The sequence below is a fragment of the Heterodontus francisci genome, chromosome 36, assembly GCF_036365525.1.
Source record: "Heterodontus francisci isolate sHetFra1 chromosome 36, sHetFra1.hap1, whole genome shotgun sequence".
Taxonomy (NCBI): domain Eukaryota; kingdom Metazoa; phylum Chordata; class Chondrichthyes; order Heterodontiformes; family Heterodontidae; genus Heterodontus; species Heterodontus francisci.
The window spans coordinates 19,628,725-19,650,301 of record NC_090406.1 but is presented as its reverse complement, the minus strand read 5'-3'; the positions used below and the strand labels follow the sequence as shown (position 1 = coordinate 19,650,301).

At 40.7% G+C, this 21,577-nt stretch overlaps 1 protein-coding gene across 8 annotated transcripts in view; it reads right to left on the bottom strand.

Moving 5' to 3' along the window:
- LOC137351631 (protein strawberry notch homolog 2-like) overlaps positions 1 to 21,577 on the bottom strand; it is a 182,503-nt gene that overhangs the window by 91,461 nt on the left and 69,465 nt on the right. For 3 of the 8 annotated variants that reach the window (XM_068016261.1, XM_068016260.1, XM_068016262.1), the window contains exon 5: positions 17,647 to 17,725. The exons of 3 other annotated variants lie outside the window; for them this stretch is intronic. In XM_068016261.1, the coding sequence (XP_067872362.1) occupies positions 17,647 to 17,725 (79 nt within the window). Of the gene's footprint in view, positions 1 to 797; positions 956 to 17,028; positions 17,183 to 17,646; positions 17,726 to 21,577 lie in introns of those variants that run through there. 2 more of the 8 variants (XM_068016265.1, XM_068016264.1) reach the window with 2 other exon arrangements.

Genomic DNA, 21,577 nt, shown 5'->3' with positions numbered 1-21,577 from the left:
TTCAACATAAATCAGGCTCCCAATTGCACTATCACGCAACCTGCTGCCGTAAAAATGGTGACAGACGCATACAGAATGGGTATGGGGAACATTGTATGATAATTTTTTTTAAAAATGCCCCCCAAAAACCCTTTCCCTTCTGATGTGAGTGCGGGGGTGGGGGGAAGAAATTCGTGTTAATATTAACTCTGGAAAAAGTATTTTATTGCTGCAATCCATGTGCTTCGTATACAGTACTCCTTGGATTCAAAAATACTTATTCTTTTCCCAGACAGCAATATTTCCTAACTCTACATACTTCTACTTGGACCCTTCAGCAGTCCACTCATAGAAAACGCAGCTGGATGAACGGAAGGGAATATTATGACGAGAAAAAGATTTACAGATAAAATTAATCTAAAGCAGCTGCAATTTTTAAGCAAGAAAGGTTCTTTTGTAGCAACTGAGGTGGGAACCCACCCTTGCCTTCTCCACCAAGGAGACGGAAAACTATATAGACCACCCTGTCATATAAAAATGAATCTTCTCATGCAGCAGTAATATGAAGCGGGGATCATCTGTATACCAGATCAGTTTCTCTCCTGCCTAAGGCAGAAACAGGTTTCAAAAGGGAAAAATATGCATACAAAAAACAACAACCTCGAGAGCCAAGACTTAATATTAATTAAACTTTAAGCTTTCAAAATGTGTATGCAATTCATCATGTGAAATTCAAACAACTATATCCAGTACTGAAAATGACAGTAGAGAAGAAGGGTTAACTGTTTCTAGTTAGATTTTTTTTTTACTTCTTTGACCTTATTTCCTCTGCAAAGGCATAACACCATCCCTGGGCAACGGTGCTCCCAGTCTTCTGTCAAAGTTCTCTCTGCACTAAGTTGCTGCGTAGGCTGGCATGTACTGTGATGAAATAAAAACAAGAAATGCTGGAAGTACTCAGCAGGTCTGGCAGCATCTGTGGAGAGAGAAGCAGAGTTAGCAGAGTCACTGACCTGAAACGTTAACTCTGCTTCTCTCTCCACAGTGCTATCGCTGCCCCTTTGTGCTGCACTAAAGCTTTTTGAATTAGTTTTTAAAAACATTTCCAGCCATGCACCGAAGCTACAAATTGTGACAGAAGTAATTTGTTTAAAAAAAAAACTTAATTAAGGTGGATGTTCGAAAGAAAGGCTAACACTTTAATTGCAGGGCCTGTATAAATCAATTCAGAGCCTCACATTTTTCCTGCAAGAGAGTTTTTAAATTGTTTCTAATGAGTCAGTGCAGACATTAAAATTTGGCACAATTTCACTATGGTTTGATGAAATCTGAAATGTTTTCAACAGATTACAGAGGCAGCACTCAATATTCTTAATTTACTTCCTGTCTCAGTGATGAGTACAAAATAAAGTTCAAGATTCACAGCAACTAGAATTAGCTTTAAATAAAAATCAGTCTTTATTTTTCATTTCTGCTAAGTTCCAATAATCACAATTGTTTCTTTATCATATATCATGGAATGTTTTGCCCGACTGATGACATTGCTAAAGCAAGCACTGGAACAGTTTTTGGAAATGTTTTGACTGCTCTGAGGATTTTAGAGGATATGCCAGTTATTGACCAATCAACTGCATACAAATGGACAGACACTATTTAGATCTTTTCCTGTTTGTCAAATACAGTAACAGGGTGAACTTCCCTGTCAAGAAACTTCCACATGCAGCAGAAAGCTCACATCCAACAAAGTTAATGTCAAAACATAAATCTTTACATATTAAATAGCTGAAGCACTCCAAAAAAGAATCGCTGCTTTAGTTTCATCATTTCTTTATTTCATTCTATGTTTTACAGAACTACTGTGCTATTTTTAAATTAGACAAAGCATCTGTATTGAGAAGGTATTGAACAAATGTAGCTTATTAATCGAGATACTGATCCATCTTGTTCTTTCCCAGTAACAGTACTTTATGTCTCACTCTGAATTTGCTTTACTCTGATCAAATTGTGGGCTTCAAACATTGTTAACAAATTTGGGCTACTCTACTTAAAAGTGCATTCAATAGGAGCAAATCCCATTTTGGAAGAAAGGGTCACAACTGAACCAGTAACTTGCTTTCCTTTCCACAGATGCTGACTGAATTGCTGTGTATTTTCAGTATGTGCAGTATTTTGCCAATTTTTCTCTTTAGTAATATAGAAACAAATCCATAAGATGAAGCAGGATAGGAACATTGAAATATAGGACATAGGAGCATAGGTAATAGGAGCAGGAGTAGGCCATTCAGCCCGAACATGTTCCACCATTCAAACAGATCATGGCTGATCATCTACCTCGATGCCATTTTTCCCCACCATCCCCAATATCCCTTGGTATCATTAATATCCAGAAATCTATCGATTTCTGTCTTGAACATGCTCAATGATTGAGCTTCCACAGCCCTCTGGGGTAGAGAATTCCAAAGATTCACCACTCTCTGAGTAAAGAAATTCCTCCGCAACTCAGTCTTAAATGGCCTGTCCCTTATTCTGAGCCTGTGTCCATGGCTCTAGAATCACCAGCCAGAGGAAACATCCTATCCACATCTACCCTGTCAAACGCGGTCAGAATTTTGTAAACTTCAATGAGATCACCTCTCATTCTTCGAAACTCTCGAGAATACAGGTTCAGTTTCTGTAATCTCTCCTAAGACAATCTTGCCATCCAGGGAGCAGTCTGGTGAACCTCCGCTGCACTCCTTCTATGGAAAGTATATCCTTCCTGTTCTGGAATCTTCCATTATCTTTATTATTTTTATTTTTTGAGAACTCGTGTTAAAACTGAAAAGATTCCATGGGTTTTTTTTTTAACCAAGCTCACCAACAGGACAAGATGTTGCTGGAAAGCCACCTGTGCTGGAGGCTGTGATTTGGTCTCAGAAAACAGCAGAAACCTTGGTGACTTGAGAAGAAAATGATTATAGAGAAGCCACATGCTAAGTTTTATGGAGGTCAGGAGGTTGACTCACTCTTTGGGATTTGAACATTGTTTTCAGTTAGTTGTGGTGATGAACTGTTTGAGGCAGTTGGTGTTTTCCTGCCAGGCAAAAAGAGACCATCCAGCTCACCTCCTTCTCTACCTCTGAAGAGATCCTGCCAAGATCCAGTGTGGGGAAATGAGTCCCTGTTTCATATAACTCCTGAACAGCTGGAAAGAAATCCTGCGATTCAAGTGTATTCCGGCAGAAAAACCTTGATGCAACATTTCTCCTAGAAAGCCTACAAGAATAATTCTCAACATTCCAGAACGGGCTGCTTCTTAAATGAACCCAGTGACCCGTTTCCATACACCCGGAAGCCAGACCAAAAAACGGACAACTGACTTCCTTCCATACCTTCTTTTTTCGTCAAGAATTAACAAGTACTTGGCCAAAGTTTTGTTTGTCTTTTTTGTTGTAACAGACCTCAGCAGAGTGAATTTCTGTACTTTTTTCCAGTGTGTGCGTGAGAGCGTATTTGGATAATTTTTAAAAAGGGGACTTTCATATTTTAATCTGTGCATTAATGCTTTGCTTCGTTACTGGTTAAGTCTTGTTTTATAATAGAAAACCTGGTTGATGTGTTTTGTTCTGGGATTTAAAAAAAAAGAGAATATGATTGGCTGTATCAGTAACCCGGTTAATATTTAAATAGAAGTTGTGACCTGTGGAGAAGTGGAACTAGAAAAGAAAGTGCACTCCTCCTGCCTCGGTCGTAACATTCCTTAGATAAGGATGTGACACTTATTAACATATTTCACCCCCCACCCCCACACCTCCCAAGCTGCAAAGTGCTGTCAATGATGTAGCCTTGTGGCTACACTTCAAAAATACTTCACTGGTTGTAAAGCACTTTGAGACGTCCGCTGACCATGAAAGGCACTTCATAAATCTAAGTCTTTTTTTTTCTTTTTTGTGCTCTTCTATTTTCTATATAAATGAGTCAGAGTCAGCCTCATGATTATAGTTTATTTAACTGATGAGTTTGTTCGTGCTAACTGGCTCTACATTAATAGGTAACTGAGGATTTAGCTTGGGGTGGGTGAGCACACATGACAAGAAAATCTGCGAGGCTGACTATAAGGCATGTATTCGCCAGTCATCTTGTGACATGAGGAAATCATTTCTAAAAAGATTCTATGTCTGAAAGGCACAAATTCTTTTTGAGAAAGGATCATCTTAACATTTGAGCTAGGTAAAGGATTTTGCTATAATATCTGTCATTGTGTGCGTCTGGATCTAAGCATTTCTAAGCAACCATTCACTAACAATATATTTATTTAATATAAATATGTATTCAATGCCAATTTCAAGTAAGTTAGGCATGAGCTGACGGGAAGCAAAATAAAACAAATGAGTCTTACACCTTTATCAGGAAAACTATTAACTATTTAAATGCTAATGTTGTGGAAAAGAGTGAGTAATTGGGCAGGAATTGTCCAAGCTGTGATGCTGGTTTTACCCTACATAGGAGAATCCTCCAATAATGAACTTAGACTTACCACTTTAGAGATTTTTTTGAAAATTTTAGTAAAAAATGTAGAACAAGCAGCACAGCTTAGACTATTTCTATCTCAACCGCTCACCTCTCTGCACCTTAGTACCTTTGATGCAAGTTAGATTAAATGTCAATCTGGTGTAAAAACAGAAAATGCTGGAAATACTCATTAGGTCTGCCGTGGAGAGAGAAACAGAATTAACCTTTCATGTCTGTGACCCTTCATCTTAATCTAGTGTGTGTTTGATTCCCCTACCAATTCTAAAACTCAGTTTATGATATGTAGAGTCAGAAGTGTGGGAATAACACAGAAAACAGTGAATTTAAAATGATATAGAGGTTTCAGTAGAGCTTACCATAATAATGCCACATTTTTATCACATTAATCATTTGAGATATTTCATTTTTGATAGATGTGAAAAATGGTTTTTATAATTAGTGCAGAAGGGTAGAATAAAAATTTCCAGAGTGGAGAGAGGCGAGTGTTTGTGGTAGGGAGGACTATGACGTCCTTTGGACTCCAGCCTACTGGAAGTCATGATAGAAAGCTGAAATGAGGAAATTAGACAGATGTTTTTAGACTTTTGTTATGCTCTGATGCCTTCACCCTTTCCACTCCCTCTCCCCACTGAGCACAATTCGAAGCAGCCACCATGAGGCCAGGTATCCAACACACACTTCTTTATTTCAAAATAGCAGTGCAACTTTATCAGGATGCTTAGGACTTTGACAAACAACATTTTTAATTTTTGAATGTGTCCTTTATCTTCTATTTATATCAATTCTGAAACTATGGGCTGAATTTAATGGCTGTGGCAGTGGCCCTGAAAGCAACCCTGCATGGCTGTTTCCAGAAGCCTGACATAATTCTATGCACTTCAAGCAATTCATTGCACGGCGTCAGGAAGGCACTCCACCCTCCATCTTTGCTCGCCACTTTACACCCTCTCCCACCTCCTGGTCCATCCTAGAGGGCTGAGAAAATTCAGCCCTATATTTTAAATACTAATATTTTGTTTTACTTAAGAATGTGATGTCAATATTTTAACTATGGCCAGAAGATATACTTGCACTGTGGGGTTCATCTTCTGTTTGAGATAGAAATGCAATACTGTACTAATGTGCCTCCTGGCATGCCATAGTCATGTGATCTCTACCATGAGGCACTCACTGCAGGTTGCCTTCAGAGGCAGTTCAATAAAGACACAGTACAAGCAAGACTGTTGTCCTGTGAGCTCGTAACATGGGTGTCAGAGTAGAGCTGAGATTCAGTGTTGAAGAGCTGTATAGCAGGACAGCTACTAAAAGAGGAACACAGGAATGTTCAGAGCTGCTAAAAGCCACAGAAAAGGAACAAAGAAGCAGGCCATAGCTGAAAGCAGAGTAAGACACAATGGCTGCAAATTTTCCTCTCCCAGCACCAGTCAAAATGACAGGTGATATGAAGCAGAACTGGCAGTTTTTCTGTTCATAACAGCAAAATTATGAAATTGCGACAGATTCTCCTGCAGTCATCATTCCAACAGTCACAAACCATTTATCACCTAATGACCTGACTGAACCAACCTGTTGTTTGGTGTATAGTGCTTCATCAGAATCTTCGGCTGATCTCTCTCTAGTGGCCATCTGTACCTGCTTGTTGTGCTTCCTTCTAGCCAAACATGTGCGCAAACTGATTCGGCTTGTTGCAGTGAGAACGCTGCTTTCCCCATGCTGGACATGCTTTCTTTTCCTTTGTGTGATGTCCTCCCCAGTATTGTCATTCTGCCCTTTTGGGGGAAAACCAGAGCAGCTGCGAGTAGCTACACTTTTATCACTGCTGGGGAGAGACTGTTACAAAATATATTCCACCCTAAATCTCTCTGAACAAAAAATAGACATCAGAAATTTTGAAAGCCTTGAAGACACGCTTTGAACCCTAAGTGAACTTAACTTATGAATGGTATGTGTTCAAAATTAGGTGAAAAAAAGGCCATTGATCAATGTGTGACTTCATTAACACAGCCCATAGAATCCTGTGAACTTGCACAACTAAAAGATGATCTAAATCAAGACAGAATTGTATTAGGCGTGAGAGATTCCGCAGTAAGTGCCCATCTACTAAGAGAGGATAAACTTACTCTCAGGAAAGCGATCGACGTGTGCAGAAGCGCTGAGGTCGTAAGTCAGCAGCTAGAGCATATTCACAGCAGAACAGACCAGGTCTTGCATTATGCTGATAGACATTCTCAGCCAAAAGGGCAGAAAGATCACAGACAAAGGGCAGAATGACAATACTGGGGAGGACATCACACAAAGGAAAGGAAAGCATGTCCAGCATGGGGAAAGCAGCGTTCTCATTGCAACAAGCCGAATCATTTTGCACACGTGTTTGGCTAGAAGGAAGCACAACAAGCAGGTACAGATGGCCACTAGAGAGATATCAGCCGAAGAGTCTGATGAAGCACTATACACCAAACAACAGGTTGGTTCAGTCAGGTCGATAGGCGATAAATGGTTTGTGACTGTTGGAATGATGACTGCAGGAGACTATTGTCAACATAAAGTGTCAGATAGACACTGGTGCATCATGCAACATCATGACCTTCACAGACCTGTGTGAAGTGGCTCAACAAGGTGATCCAAAAATGAAGCCCTCAAAAGTAAGGCTGAGGCTGTATGATGGCACCATACTAGTGCCGAGAAGGCAAATTACCCTGATAGCCCAATGCAATGACAAGAATGAAGATCTGGAATTCCAGATCATCGACGGCAAGCATCTCAGCCAGAGCAAGTCTAAAGCATGGACTGGTAACCCCCAACATGCAAAGAGATCTGCAACGTGTCGCAGCATACTAAATCATTGACCGCAGACGAGATCCTAGAGGAGTACAACAATGTGTTTACAGGTTTAGGATGTCTTCCTGGAGAATATCATCTCGATGTAGATGAGAGGGTAAGACCAATTCAGCATCTGCTGAGGAAAGTTCCAGCTGCCCTCAAGGTCAGCCTGAAAGACAAGATAGAAGAACTGGAAAATAAGGGAGTAATCGAGAAAAAGTGACAACTCCTACAGAATGGATTAGCAGCATGGTAGCAGTGAAACAACCTGGAAAGCTGAGAGTATGCACCGACCCAAAGGATCTAAATAAAGCTCTTAAAGCAATCTCACTACCCCATGCCAACCACTGAAGGAATTTTGCCACAACTTGCAAATGTAAAAATCTTCACTACCCTCCGTGCGAAGGATGGCTACTGGCAAGTAAAGCTGGATGAAAGCAGCAGCTTTCTAACTACATTCTGGATGCTGTTTGGGAGATACAGATGGTTATGCATACTGTTTGGCATTTCCACGGCTCCAGAGGAGTATCAATGCAGACAGCATGAGATAGCAACTGCTAGACAGAGCTCACCAGATGAACCTGAAGCTTAACAAGAAAAAATTGCAATTAAAGATGCCTGAAGTCAAGTACATAGGTCATGTACTGACAGCAAAAAGTCTTCACCCAGATCCTGAAAAGGTGAGAATGGTAGCAATGATGCAGCGACCGACAGAAGTTAAAGTAGTGCAGCGATTTGTTGGATTCGTCAACTATTTATCAAAATTCTTGCCCAATTTGTCGGAGTGTGAACCATTATGCCGACTCACTGCCAAGGACATGCAGTGATATTGGGGCACAGAACAAGCAGCAGCGTTCCCTAAAATCAAGCAACTAGTGACGGCAGCACAGTGCTGAAACACTATGACGTAAATGATGAAGTCACCCTGCAGTGTGACGCCAGCGAGACAGGACTCGGAGCAACTCTAATGCAGCAAGAACAGCCGGTTGCATTTTCTACCAGGGCGTTAGCGCAAACAGAATGACGCTACACCCAGATCCAGAGTGTGCCTGGCCATTGTCTTTGTTTGCGGACATTTTCATCAATATCTACTTGGAAGAGACAAAGTGATAGTTGAGTCCAACCACAAGCCACCCCAAAGCATTTTCTCTCAAGCTGCTATCTGCTCCAAAGCTTCTGCAAAGAATGCTACTCCGGTTAGAGATATCACCTGGATGTGACATACAAACAAGGGAAACAGATGTACATCGCTGACATGCCGTGGAGAGCAGCACTCCCTATAAAGTAGAGGATGCTACGACACAGTGTGAAATCTTCCAGATTGAACGTGAAGCTGCAGCTCGACATGCTCTGGAAGTCATCAACCCAGCAAAGACATTGAATTTGACAGACAAGTGCCTTGCTCAAATCAAGCCAACTACTCGAGATGCAACTCTCCAAGTGTTTCAAGAAGTAGTGATGAAAGGACGGCCAGAAAGCATCTAGGAGAGGACACTGCTGTAGTCACAAGAGCATACTGGGCATACAAAGATGAATTGGCAGCCCAAGACAGTATCTTGTACAAAGGAAATAGTGTCATTATCCCTATGGAGTTGAGAGGAGAGATGCTAAAGCGCATCCATGCAAGAAATTGAGTTGAGTCTGAAGAAGGCAAGAGAAGTGCTCTCCTGGCCAAATATGAGCAACGAAATCAAGGACCACATCAGCCAGTGCAGTGTGTGTAATAAGTACCAAGCTAAAGAGCCGCTGATGTCACGACATCCCAGACAAACCATGGACGAAGCTGGGAGTAGACCTCTTCACTCTCGCAAGTACTGATTATCTTGTCACTATAGACTACTAATCTGACTACTGGGAGGTAGACCAGCTGACTTCAATGGTGAGATTGGAGAATGCCTGAAAGCACACTTCGGTCGTTAAGGCATTCCAGACATTATGATGAGCGACAATGGCCCTCAGTTCACGAGTGAAGAATTCAGCCACTTCGTACAGGATTGGGAAATTCAACACCATATATCATCTCCACACTATCGTCGGTCAAATGGAAAAGCTGAGGCAGCAGTGAAAATTGCCAAAGAAATCATAAAGAAAGTGAGCAAATCCAGCACAGATGTATACAAGGCAATCCTCGAGTGGAGAAACACACCTACTGAAGGCATGGAAAGTAGTTCAATACCAACACTAATAGAGTCGTAGAGTTACACGGCAGAGAAACAGGCCCTTCAGCCCATCGTGTCTGTGCCGGCCGTCAAGCACCAATCTATTCTAATGCCATTTTCCAGCACTTGGCCCGTAGCCTTGTATGTTATGGCAGTTCAAGTGCTCATCTAAATACTTCTTAAATGTTATGAGGGTTCCTGCCTCTACCACCCCTTTAGGTAGTGTGTTCCAGATTCCAACCACCCTTTGGGTGACAAAATTTTTCCTCAAATCCCCTCTAAACCTCCTGCCCCTTACCTTAAATTTATGCCCCCTGGTTATTGATCCCTCCACTAAGCAAAAAACTTTCTTCCTATCTAACCTATCAATGCCCCTCATAATTTTGTATACCTCAATCAGGTCCCCCCTCAGCCTTCTCTGCTCTAAGGAAAACAATCCTAGCCTATCCAGTCACTCTTCATAGCTGAAATGCTCCAGCGCAGACAACATCCTGGTGAATCTCCTCTGCACCTTCTCCAGAGCAATCACATCCTCCCTATAGTTCGGTGACCAGAACTGTACACAGTACTCCAGCTGTGACCTAACTAGCGTTTTATACAGATCCATCATAACCTCCCTGCCCTTATATTCTATGCCTCGGCTAATAAAGGCAAGTATCCCTTATGCCTTATCTTCTTGTGCTGCTGCCTTCAGTGATCTATGGACAAGTACACCTCTGACCCTCTGTACTTTTTAGGGTCCCACCATCCATTGTATATTCCCTTGCCTTGTTAGTCCTCCCAAAATGCATCACCTCACACTTCTCAGGATTAAATTCCATTTGCCACTGCTCCGCTCATCTTAGCAACCCATCTATATCGTCCTATAATCTAAGGCTTTCCTGCAGAAGCCGGAAATCTGAAATAAAAACAAAGTGCTGGAAATACTCAGCAGGTCAGGCAGCATCTGTGGAGCGAGAAACAAAGTTAATGTTTCAAGTCTATGACTTTTCATCAGAAAGATTAACTTCACGCCGCACCCAAACTACTCTTCAAATAGCAAAAAAGCTACTGAAGCCAAAAGTAGTAACAGGCATGAGTGACAAAATCAAGGTGAAACGACAGAAAGCCAAATTTCATTTTGACAAAACTGCCAAACCATTGACAGAATTGAGCATTGGAGAGCCAGTCAGGGTACAAACCTTCAACATCCTCAACAAGAGTCAGCCCAAGGGGCAACTTGGGACTTGCGTGGATAAGTTGTCACCTCGATTATACGCGGTGGAAGTGACTGACCAGATATACCATCGCAACCGCAGGCACACACGTGCAAATGGAGAAGCTGTTTCTTCACTGCAGGCTGCCGTTCAGGAAGATCTGAACTCGCCTTCTGTACAGACCACGGCCAACCATCAGTCTCTCAAGTCCACAGCACCCCAACGACGGAAATGGAACAACAGTTACTGCGACAAGAAGTGACACGAGAATGACACACCCCGGAGAAGGAAAATCCTGACAACAGTTGTGTGCATTGTGGGTAACTTGTGCAACTCATAGTGTTAATGATAATGCATGCAAAATTTTGGGGGGTTTTTGTATGAAAAGTGGGAATGCAATACTGTGCAAATGTGCATCCTGGCTTTCTGTAGTCACGTGACCTCTACCATGAGGCACTCACTGCAGGCGGTCATCAGAGGCAGTTCAATCATGACACAGTACAAACAAGACTGTTGTCCTGTGAGCTTGTAACATCTTCTGTACCAGTTTGGGACTACTGGTAGCACTGCTTGTGTTTCTTGCAGCTCAATATCATCCTTGTACATTATCGTAGAATCTTTGTACCCATAGTAATAATATAACAGAGGAGCAGAGCAAAGCAGCCTGAAGACAGAAGGTGGTCAGAAACTCTGGTGCAGAAGCATTGCAGGTTCTGCTACAAGCAGGCTCATGTTATAAACAGATTACTTTCTGACTTGCTATGAACACTGCTATGGGAAAGCAATTAGTTAAAATACTCAGTTATCTACTTTCGAAATATTCAGCTGACAGGCAAGAATATACACCATATTAAGACTTTGGCTTCAAATCTCAAATTTCTCAATTTTCGTAATTTTTTTCAAATTAGAACAGTCAAAAAGAAAAATCACAAGCAAATTGATGAAAGGTATTTTGTAATAATTTACTTGCATGATGCGCAGGTTTATAATAAATTGGTATACAAATTTTCCATTCAGGTAGAATAAACCCCCTCCCTAATTCCTGAAAAAACCTCAAATTTCCTGCTTAGTTGCATTTTGACTTGTTCAGTATATTTTGCTGGCCTTGCATAGTTTGCCGTGTCTTAACGTTCTAACTGCAAACAACAATTCTTGATTCATTTATTATAAATTGCACAATTAGGAGTAGTAACTGCTAAGAGACCTGTATCTAAATATGTAGCCTCCACACTACCAGCTGCAGATCTTCTTCCTTAGCAGCCTGCAAACTTTATTTCAGAGTTAGCCAAGAAAAAGCAAGTGGATAATACTTGATAATCCAGAACTTCTTTCAAAATAATGTGTATTGAAATGCACTGAGCTCCCTAAATGTTAACTGCGCAGAAGTTTGTTTTTTCTTTCCTGGTTGCTGATCTCATTATTTTACACCACAAAAATGTCAAATGATAGGTCAAGAAGTACACAATAAAACACAAATGCATTTCATGCAAACATCAGCCAAATTTAGCAGTTATGAAATCTTTAGGATCACAGTGGTTAGAGATCCCTATAGATTTCTAAACTAAATAGGAAAATAAATATTTCACTTTTCAAGTTTTATGTATGGTTTACAGGAACCATTCTACCACACTTTCATAATGTTTTTCATTGTTTACACTCAGTCCTTCCATTAGAAAGTAGTTTCTCTCTTGCTGCACTTTGGTTTCTCTATCGTTCGGCTTCTCCACATCTGTTTCTCTCACTCTCCCTTCTGTCTTTCTTTATTTCATCTTTAATTTCTGATTTCTTTTTCTCCTTCACTTCTGTTTCTTACTCAATTCTTAAATTTGTTTTTCTCGCTCTTCTAGTTTCTGCTTATCTCATTAAATTGAGGTTTCAACTGCCCCCTCAACTGGACGCAAAAGGTCCCTTGACACAATGTCGATAACAGAATTTTCCCCGGTATCCTGGCCAACATTTATTCAATAAAAGTCACCAGATCGGTTTGATTTTTTAGGTGTTGGCCATTTCTGGGACCTTGCTGTGCACAAATTGATTGCTATACTTCCCTACAAGAGTGGCTACATTTAAAAAGCATTTAATTAGTTCGTTCTTCCCACTCCACCTTTGTTTTCTTGCCTTCCACATAACTCTTTTTCACTCGTCTTACTTTTCAAATTCTCTTTTCCCCTTTCCCTTCTTTCTTTGCTCCCTTTACAATAGATTTATTTTCCCTCACTTCCTATAGCATTGGAACTGCCACATAGACACACCAGGGAATACTGCAGGAAGATGGGGAAGCTGGACAAGTCTCAAGGTCACACAAGCCCTTGGGAGGAGCAGGCAGTGGAACATTAAAATGAGTTGGAGAGAATGAATTCAAAAGAAACCAAGTAGTAGGCTGCTTACATAAAAACTGATAGGCCAGCTCATGATACAAGTCAGGCATGACTTTCCTGATTATCCAGGCATTGGTTGTGCTAACGCCTCTAGTAGAACACAACACACTTGAGGTGTTCTAAGAATGTTCCAACAACTCAAAGAGGCATTCTTTTCCTATCCTAAAGTTGGGACAAAAAGCAGAATACTGCTCAGAACGTACATTAGCATCTACTGCCAATGGCATAAACACCCTAGGTTGCTACTTTTCTGGCTAAGGTTAAGCAATCAACTTATGCGGACAGGCCAGAAATGTGCTTTTCATATTTCAGCTATACAGATTTTCTCCAGCAGTTGGGGGAATTTTAGGCTAGAAAACCAAAGCTTAAACAGAGTACAATTGTTTTTGCATTGCACTGCTATTCTTAAATCCAGCCAAAATCAGATAGATTGCACAGGAATGGCAGCCAAAGCAAACAAATATATCTATACAATACCACATATTCAAATTTTTGTTTACAAATTGACTATAAAATGACATTCTAAAGTATTTTTGGGTCTAGTTCTTTCATCAGCACTTTATATATGGAAAGAAAATGATTAAATAAGGTGCTTGTTTTTTCAAATTTATCCTGTATGGCTGGATGCTAGAATGTAAAAATCAGAAGCATTTTCAGCTTATTGCACAAAATTACACATATTCATATTGCATAACAAGCTCCCAAAAGACCACAGTAAAATAAATTCTTCACTGCATTGTGGCTCTGGGGTGAATGTTTCCCTGGCGGTTGAAGAACAGCATGTGCTGCTGGCGAAGGATGGGGGAGGGGGCAACAGAACCAGTAGAAAATAATCTTACTGTATATGGAAAGTTATTGCGTCTCATGAGTTATCTATCCTTTTCAAATGGTCAGCCTTCTCTATTCATTAGAAAGGGCATTATGGACTTGGGCTTTTTTTTATCCATTCCATTTAAAATTGAACAAGCTATAAACAATTAAAAAGATCCAATGCCACTTTAAATGCATTGCAAAATAAACTGAATTATTCCTGGAGTAAGTGTGTAAATATGTAAAAATAAAACCAACAAATCTGAACTCTTATCTTCCGAACCCTGTCTTACTGATTAATCACGTGATTGCATATGATTGCCAGTAAATATTTCCCAATATGTAGGCAGGACAAGTGCATTGTGCAACCTTTTTTATATGTAGATGTGCCTGTACCACTACCGTAATTCTACAAATATAAGCCTCACTAGAATTTAAAACTACACATCCTGTTAACTTATGAAAAATGAACGCATTGCAGACACTGAATATCTCTTACTTCAGCTACACTATTTGCCAATTCACATTTATGGAACTTTTAGAGTGTATGAAAAAAAATAGCTCTGTAACATATGGATTTCTTCCTCCCGCTGTTCAAACCACCCTGTTTGGAATTCAGGATGGTTTTAAAACTGGGGCGGGGAAGGGCAGATATGAATGAACATTGCTGTCACCAGTACAAGTAACTCACTTTTTTCAACATAGATAATGAAATGATTTCAATATCTTTTACCTTTATTCAACCTCCTTCCAATTGGGGAAGCTGTTCAAACAAAAATAAGTTTATTGCTTGACACAGCATAATCAACTGTTTTGGAAAAGGTTTTTTAAATATGTCTTATTGATTCCAACAATTTTCCCGATCACTGGGAAATTTCTGAGCGGGTGAGCGCTGCTGGAAGTGCTTCAACTACTGTGTGTGAAGCAGCCAGCAGGCTTTCATCACTTGTGCCACTGCTACTTTTACTTTTGCCATCACTGGTATTTATGATAGTCCACGGATAAGCACAGGACTCAGATGTGCTTCCCTCATCTCAAAGCAGAAGGCAACAGAATAGAACAATGCAAGTTTAAAACATAGAAAAATACCATTTGGCCCAACATGTCTGTGGCACCAGCTCTTTGCTAGAGCAATACAAACTAATCCCACTGCTGTATTACCATAGACGTATCTTCTTTTCCTTTAAATCCCAGTAGCAAAGCATTTTAAGGTCATACAACTTTCTGTGTAAAGAAATTTCTCTTCTAAATTTGTTAATGATAATTTTAAATTAGTGACTTATTGTCAATGTCTCCCAAACCAGAGGAAATAGTTTTCCCCAAATCAACTAACCTTCAGAATTTTAAAAATTCTCAGTTCCAATGGAAAAAATATTTTGTTTCCCCTTCCTATCATTCTTAGTATCATCTTGGTCAATCTATGCTGGATGGTTAGGCGGCTTTAATGTCTTGGCATGAGATTGATATTGCAAATGAGTTATCAGATGAACAAGTATGTTCTCAAAATATAATTATGTGAGAAAGTGGCCTGCAAATTAAAGCTGCAAGCATCAAAATTTTTAGTTTTAAAGTTTAGAATAGAAAAATATTTGTGGATGCTGATGTTTGTTGCATAGGGCAATCTTGCAGTCCTGATTTAGCAATTATATCTGTTAGACTGGAGTTTCCAAATGGGGCCACTAACAGTGGGGCAGGACTTTTGCCTGCCACTGAGAAATCCCATGACCATGGTTGAATTTCCAGTCCAAGACGATAAAGAATTGGGAAGCTAACTCTAATGAGGAGCTGAGTCAGTTTGGGAGTGGAGGCTTGCTGTGGCGGACCTATGGGGCAAGCCACCAACAGGAGGAAAAGGCAACCATGGAGCTGCTGAAAAACTGGTGCTTAACCCCTGGTCCCAGCAGGCAACTGGCACAAAATAGAGCAGAGGCTGTATTTCCCTCATGAAAATTTAATTCACTAGCACCTTCTCATACATGGTTGATTGCTTTATAGGCTGCGAGATTCTCCTGTTCAGGGATTGGGCAGCAGTGATGCATCAGAATGCACCTTCGAGTAAGATTCCATTGGTGCTGACCCAACCATGCTTTTAAAAAAATCAGAGGGGGCACAGGCAAACAATCGTGACCTGTAGATAATACAATTAAATATTTTAATTGTGTTCATTAATTTATGAAGCACTGCAGCAATAATACAAGGGAGCAAGAATTCCTCATTTTACTTGCTTTGGCAGTACCTCAAAACTGTTTAAATGCAGGCTTTCAATTTCGCTACCTTTCTGTTAGGGAATGCAAATTGGATAAATTCTATAAACTGTCGCACTTTTACCCGGGTTAGATATGTAACCTGTGTCACATTGAGAATTTCAAAATTGTAAGGGCCCTCCTCCCCACCATGTCACCAATAGTAGGACTTCTAGTGAAGTTGCTTCAGAACTGGCCACAAATAAGAACTTAAGAGTCATGCAGTTTGTTATCCTCCCATAGGGAAGGGAGCCTTCACCTCTGACTGTCCAAAAGCACCCAGCCTAATCTGGAACGTATTGGAGTACACAAGATATTACTGTATGTAAGAGAGTTAAGCTGAAAATGATGCTACACATTATCCAATTTTTTCTGAGACCGATAACTAAGAACTAAGTACTTAGTTTGTCAAATTCAGCCATGTCAGTTCATTCTTGAGTACAGAAGTTAAAAACCCTTTCGAAAACATTGTCAACATAAGGACTCCAGCAGTTTTCTATATTATGCTAAAATATTTTAAGATGAGAATTTCTACATTTATTCAAACAGTACCAAACTTTTAAGAATGTAATATTCAACATCATGATTATACATCGTGTAGACTTTGAAATTCTTCGCTGCTGCAAGATACTTTGCAGAAGCTGTATGTTCAGCATGCATAAACTGCATTTTGATATAGATAGCAGATACTGTTCATATTCAACTGGAGCTTCAAAAAAATGACTATTGTTTCAAAATGCATTAAAAAAGGAACAAGTATTCTCTTGATAACTACTTCTAACACCATAGGTTTGTTTTTTAAAAAACGCTTCATTTACGATGCTCCAGTTGAAAAAGCTGTATAAGCGCACCATACAGATTATTGTGTTTCAGCAAAACGAAACCCAAAGGAGTATCCCATAAACACTGTACGTAAAAACGTGAATGTTACCTTGTTGAAAAGCCTCCAGGCAGATTCTATTTTATTATACAAATGCATTTTGGGCACGAGATCCATTCCAAGCTGTGCTCAGAAATCTTTAGACGCACAACAGTGCTAAAAGACACTACCCATGAAAAGAAACTTCTTCATAGTAACAAAAAGGACAAAGAATAAGCGTGCTGAAAGCTCCTCCTTCCATTTACTGTTACCCTTATTTGCATATCTGACCGAAGGTTAGTCATCAGACTGGCTTAAAACTTCCTTTGAGGAAGACTGTGTTTTACAGGAAATGATGCTCATTTGGTAAGCAAAATTACCGTCAGTCATCTGCAAGTTACTGTAAGCTGCCCAGTTTAACCACCGCAACACTGTAAACAAATTGGTATGGGTAATTACAAGCGCAAAATTCTCAAATAAAAAATGTCTGAATAAGTATTTGAAAGCATACCAATTTTCTTGCTATCTTTAAATAACTGAAAAACTGCTAGTCATTTTGCCAATATCTAACAATAACTAATCTGGTGACAGTATTTTATTGCTCATTCAAAGCATGCCTCACTTAAAAAAATAGAATAATCATCAAGTAGTTTCAATTAGGTTACTTAAAAGAAGAAAAGCAAGACTTGCATTTATAGAGCGCTTTTCACGACCACCGGACATCTCAAAGCACTTTACAGCCAATGAATTACGTTTTGAAGTGTAGTCACTGTTGTAATGCAAGAAATAAAGCAGAACAAGAAGTATTTTTTCCACAATGTCAATTCAAATCAACAGATAAATCAAATTAAGAAACTTCAAGTTAGGAATAGACTATAAATAATCGAAGCCAACCTGAATAAATTCACAGCTGAAACAAAGAATTTCAATTTACATTTGAGATATTTATTGCAGAAGAAAAAAAGTCCAAACATACAATGGCGTTGGACTCATGGACAAGTTACTTATGGGCAGCTGGTGCCCATAGTAAAAGTCACCATAAATAATTTCAACTTTGGCAATGGTAAAACAGGCAATACCTGATCATCTGCATCTCTCTCAATAATTAATTCTATTGACTTCGATGGGAAAGAACACATAACACATATGGAAGGTTGCATACTAACATACGCCAAACTCTTAATGCAGAAACATGGAATCATAAGCAGTATTACGATTGGAGGATTGGCTAACCCAAAGCGTTAGATGCAGGCTATTTACCCCACAAAATGCAATTTCCAGTGGGAGTCCAGTAACATTTAAAGCCTGAAGGCACCTCTTAAAGGTGGGTTGCATTCATTGTATCCAAATACCAGGGGACATTGCTGCATGGAAGCTGCAAAAGTTTCAGAATGACTGGTGACAGAGGGAAGGTGAACCCAAGTTCTCCGATGCTTCTCTGGAGGTGCTGTTGCCAGCTTTAAGGGCCAGCAGAGATATCCTATTCTGAAGAAGTAGTAAGAAGCCGCCCAACATTCTCACCAAGAAAGCATGGCTGGAGGTGGTAGAAGAAGTTAACAGCAGGAGGATCACCAAAGGAAGTGGATTTAATGCCAGAAAAGATTCAATGATCTCACGAAGTCAGGAAAGGTAAGTTCAGCTCTTCTTTTCCTAACCTCTTGTAATGCATCTGAACAAAGCCCCTATCTCCTTCCTCCACCATTCACACCAATCCCCAGCTCTGCATCACTTCCACCACCAATCACAAGGGGACAATCTTCATCCTTACTCTTAACATACATATCTCCTGCTTCATTGCTGCCACTCATGTCATTGTCTTCTCATCTGGTCTCAATTACTCAACCTGAATCTCCTCTCACCACTCCTGCTCAATTCACACTCAAGCCACTTAATGTAGTCTTATGACTTTTTCACTCTCATGCAATCTTCCTTTTAACCCCTCTCATTATTCCCTACGTCCCAAAGCATCACCAACCTTCACTAGCCACTCAGAACTCTCTCCTTCCCCTTTTGCAGAAGAGAGTGCACAATAATAGGAAAAGGGACGGTACCACTGCAAGACCACGGCACTTTGTAATTCTTACCCAGGCAGAGTAAGAAGCATTGGAGATTAGGGCCAATGTTTGAGACAGCGAGGTTGGTGGCTTCTCTGAGCGGGGTGACACTTTTTCACTTGTACTCCCTTCATTTACCACAAGCAACTGAACTTTCAGCCAACTTCTAGACCTCTGCCAGCATGGTCAAGCCTTTCACTCACTCCTATCTAGCTTCTCATTGCCATCTTAACTCTTTTCTCTTGCTTCTTCCCTCTCATTAGTCTTTCGCATCACCAAGAACAATCACTACCTCGTCATGTGCTACATCTCTCCCCAGGTACCTGTGCAGAGACTGGTATTCCACGCGGGGTTAATAGCGAATTCGAGGAGCATGCTGCTAGTGAGTCACATAGCATGTTAGCAGGAACAGACAAGGGTGGCAGGGACAGCCCAGAAAGCAATACAACAAAGGCTATCATCCTCCCCTAGCTCTGATAAACAGGATAAAGATATGAAACTCTGAGGCCCAACCATAAAAAAGAAAATACTTGAGGCACACCAGCCAAGAGGTTTTGGCAGGCCTGCCAAACATTTTGACCACTTTAGTGGCAAGGATGGAGATGTCCACTTCCAGTGTCTGTGGGGTAATGTCAGACCACATTTCCACTCTGCAATCTACCCTCAACAATGTGGCCAGCTCTAGGGACATGGTAGCCAGGCCCTCACAACAGGAGTCTATGTCACCATCCTTTCTACTTGGGTGCAAACTCAGATGGCCGTCATACAGATGTATTTATAGCTCCAATGTCTGTTTCACCTTGGTGAAACTGGTAAACTCAATAAATTGGGGATTTTAAAAGTGTTATTCACATTCTGCAGTCAGTCCTCCCATGAAGCAGTCGCAGCGATGAGCCACAGTTTCATGGGAGGGAGGTTGGAACTGGGCAAACTGGTTATTGCGACCCTCACTCAGAATGCCAGTATGTTTACTCCTTCAATATCCCTTAACTAATACCCAATATTGTGCCTGAATGCCAGCAGGGCCAGACTGCCCCAGCAGAAGTTGAGCAGCAGTTTGTAGTTGGGCCCTCACTGGCTCAAGCATCTCAAGAGTCCATGATCAACATCAGCTTATCACTAGCTCAAGCCACTTGGGTTGCACTTCGTAGAATTAGTCAAGCCATCAAAGCTGATAAAAAGAGCACTTGGATGTTTCATTATTCGATCGTACTTTATTTTGGTGTACACACATTAAAACTTCCTTAACTTTCGACATTTTGATCTGTACTGTATTTGCACAGCAAGTTATGAGTCTGCTTTGTCACTATGTCCTTGATGTGAAAAGGTTATAAAATTTAGGATTAAGGAATTAGTGACTATGGTTGGCAGGGCTTTTATAGCAACGGGGTTTGGTCCCAGTAAAACTGGGATGAGAAGGATGTGCTTAGGTGAAGCACTGAGCTATTAGTGCGTCACTTGTATCTCGAGCCACTAGATGTTCCTCAGGCTGTTCTTCATGTCCTTCAGTATGGTTTTCATGCTCTTCTTCCTCGTCAGATCAGGACTCATGTTGCCACTCTTACTCCTGCAGCTCCAGGTTGTGATGGACACATATCACAATGATTCACCAAACTCTTAACTTTGAAATACTGCAGAAAGCCCTTGGACCTATTAAGGCATCTATATCTTGGCTTGAGGATCTGATGGTCTGCTCAATGACATACGTTGTGGTGACATGCCTATTATATCTAAGTGGTGGGGTTTCAAAGGGATGTCTTCAGCCACATTAGAAAATGGTAGCCCTGGTCACCAAGAAATCATCCTCTAAGATTGGAAGAGTGGGGGGGGTGTGGATATTGAAGTGCCTTAAAATAAAAGCGTAATGGCAGCTTGCTGGGTAGCAGGCACAGACTTGCATGAATCTCTTCTTGTGATCATATACAAGGTGCAAATTTACTGATTGAAACCCCTCTGGTTAATAAAAACTCCTGGCTGGTCTGGAGCTTTGCCAATGCCATCAAAAGCTGAATGCTCTCTCGTTTTGACTGCTCTGTTACTTCTAGACCTGACTATTCCATAGCACTTGTTGGCCAGCCTCCCATTTTCTAACACTGTAAACTTGAGGTCATTCAATACTCTGCTGCTTGTGCTCAAACTCACACCAAGTCCAGTTCATCCAACTCTCTTGGGCTTGCTGACCTACACTGGCTCCCAGCTAAGCAATGCTTTGATTTTGTCCCGCTATATCGCTATAATTTCCTCCAGCCCTACTGCCCTCCGAGTTATCTGCACTCCTCCGATTCTCACCTCAAGCATTTCCAATTTTATTCACTCCACCATTGGCAGCAGTACCTTCAGCTGTCGAGCCCTAAGCTCTGGAATTCCCTCCCTAAAGCCCTCTGCCTCTCTTTCTTCCTTTAAGGTGCTCCTTAAAACCAACCCCTTTGACTGAGCTTTTAATTACCTGCCCTAGCAGCTCCTTAAGTGCCTCAGTGTCTTTTTTGATAATGGTCCTGTAGTGCGCCTCGGGACATTTTACCATGTTAAAGGCGCAGCATAATTACAAGTTGTTATTGTTGTTTACA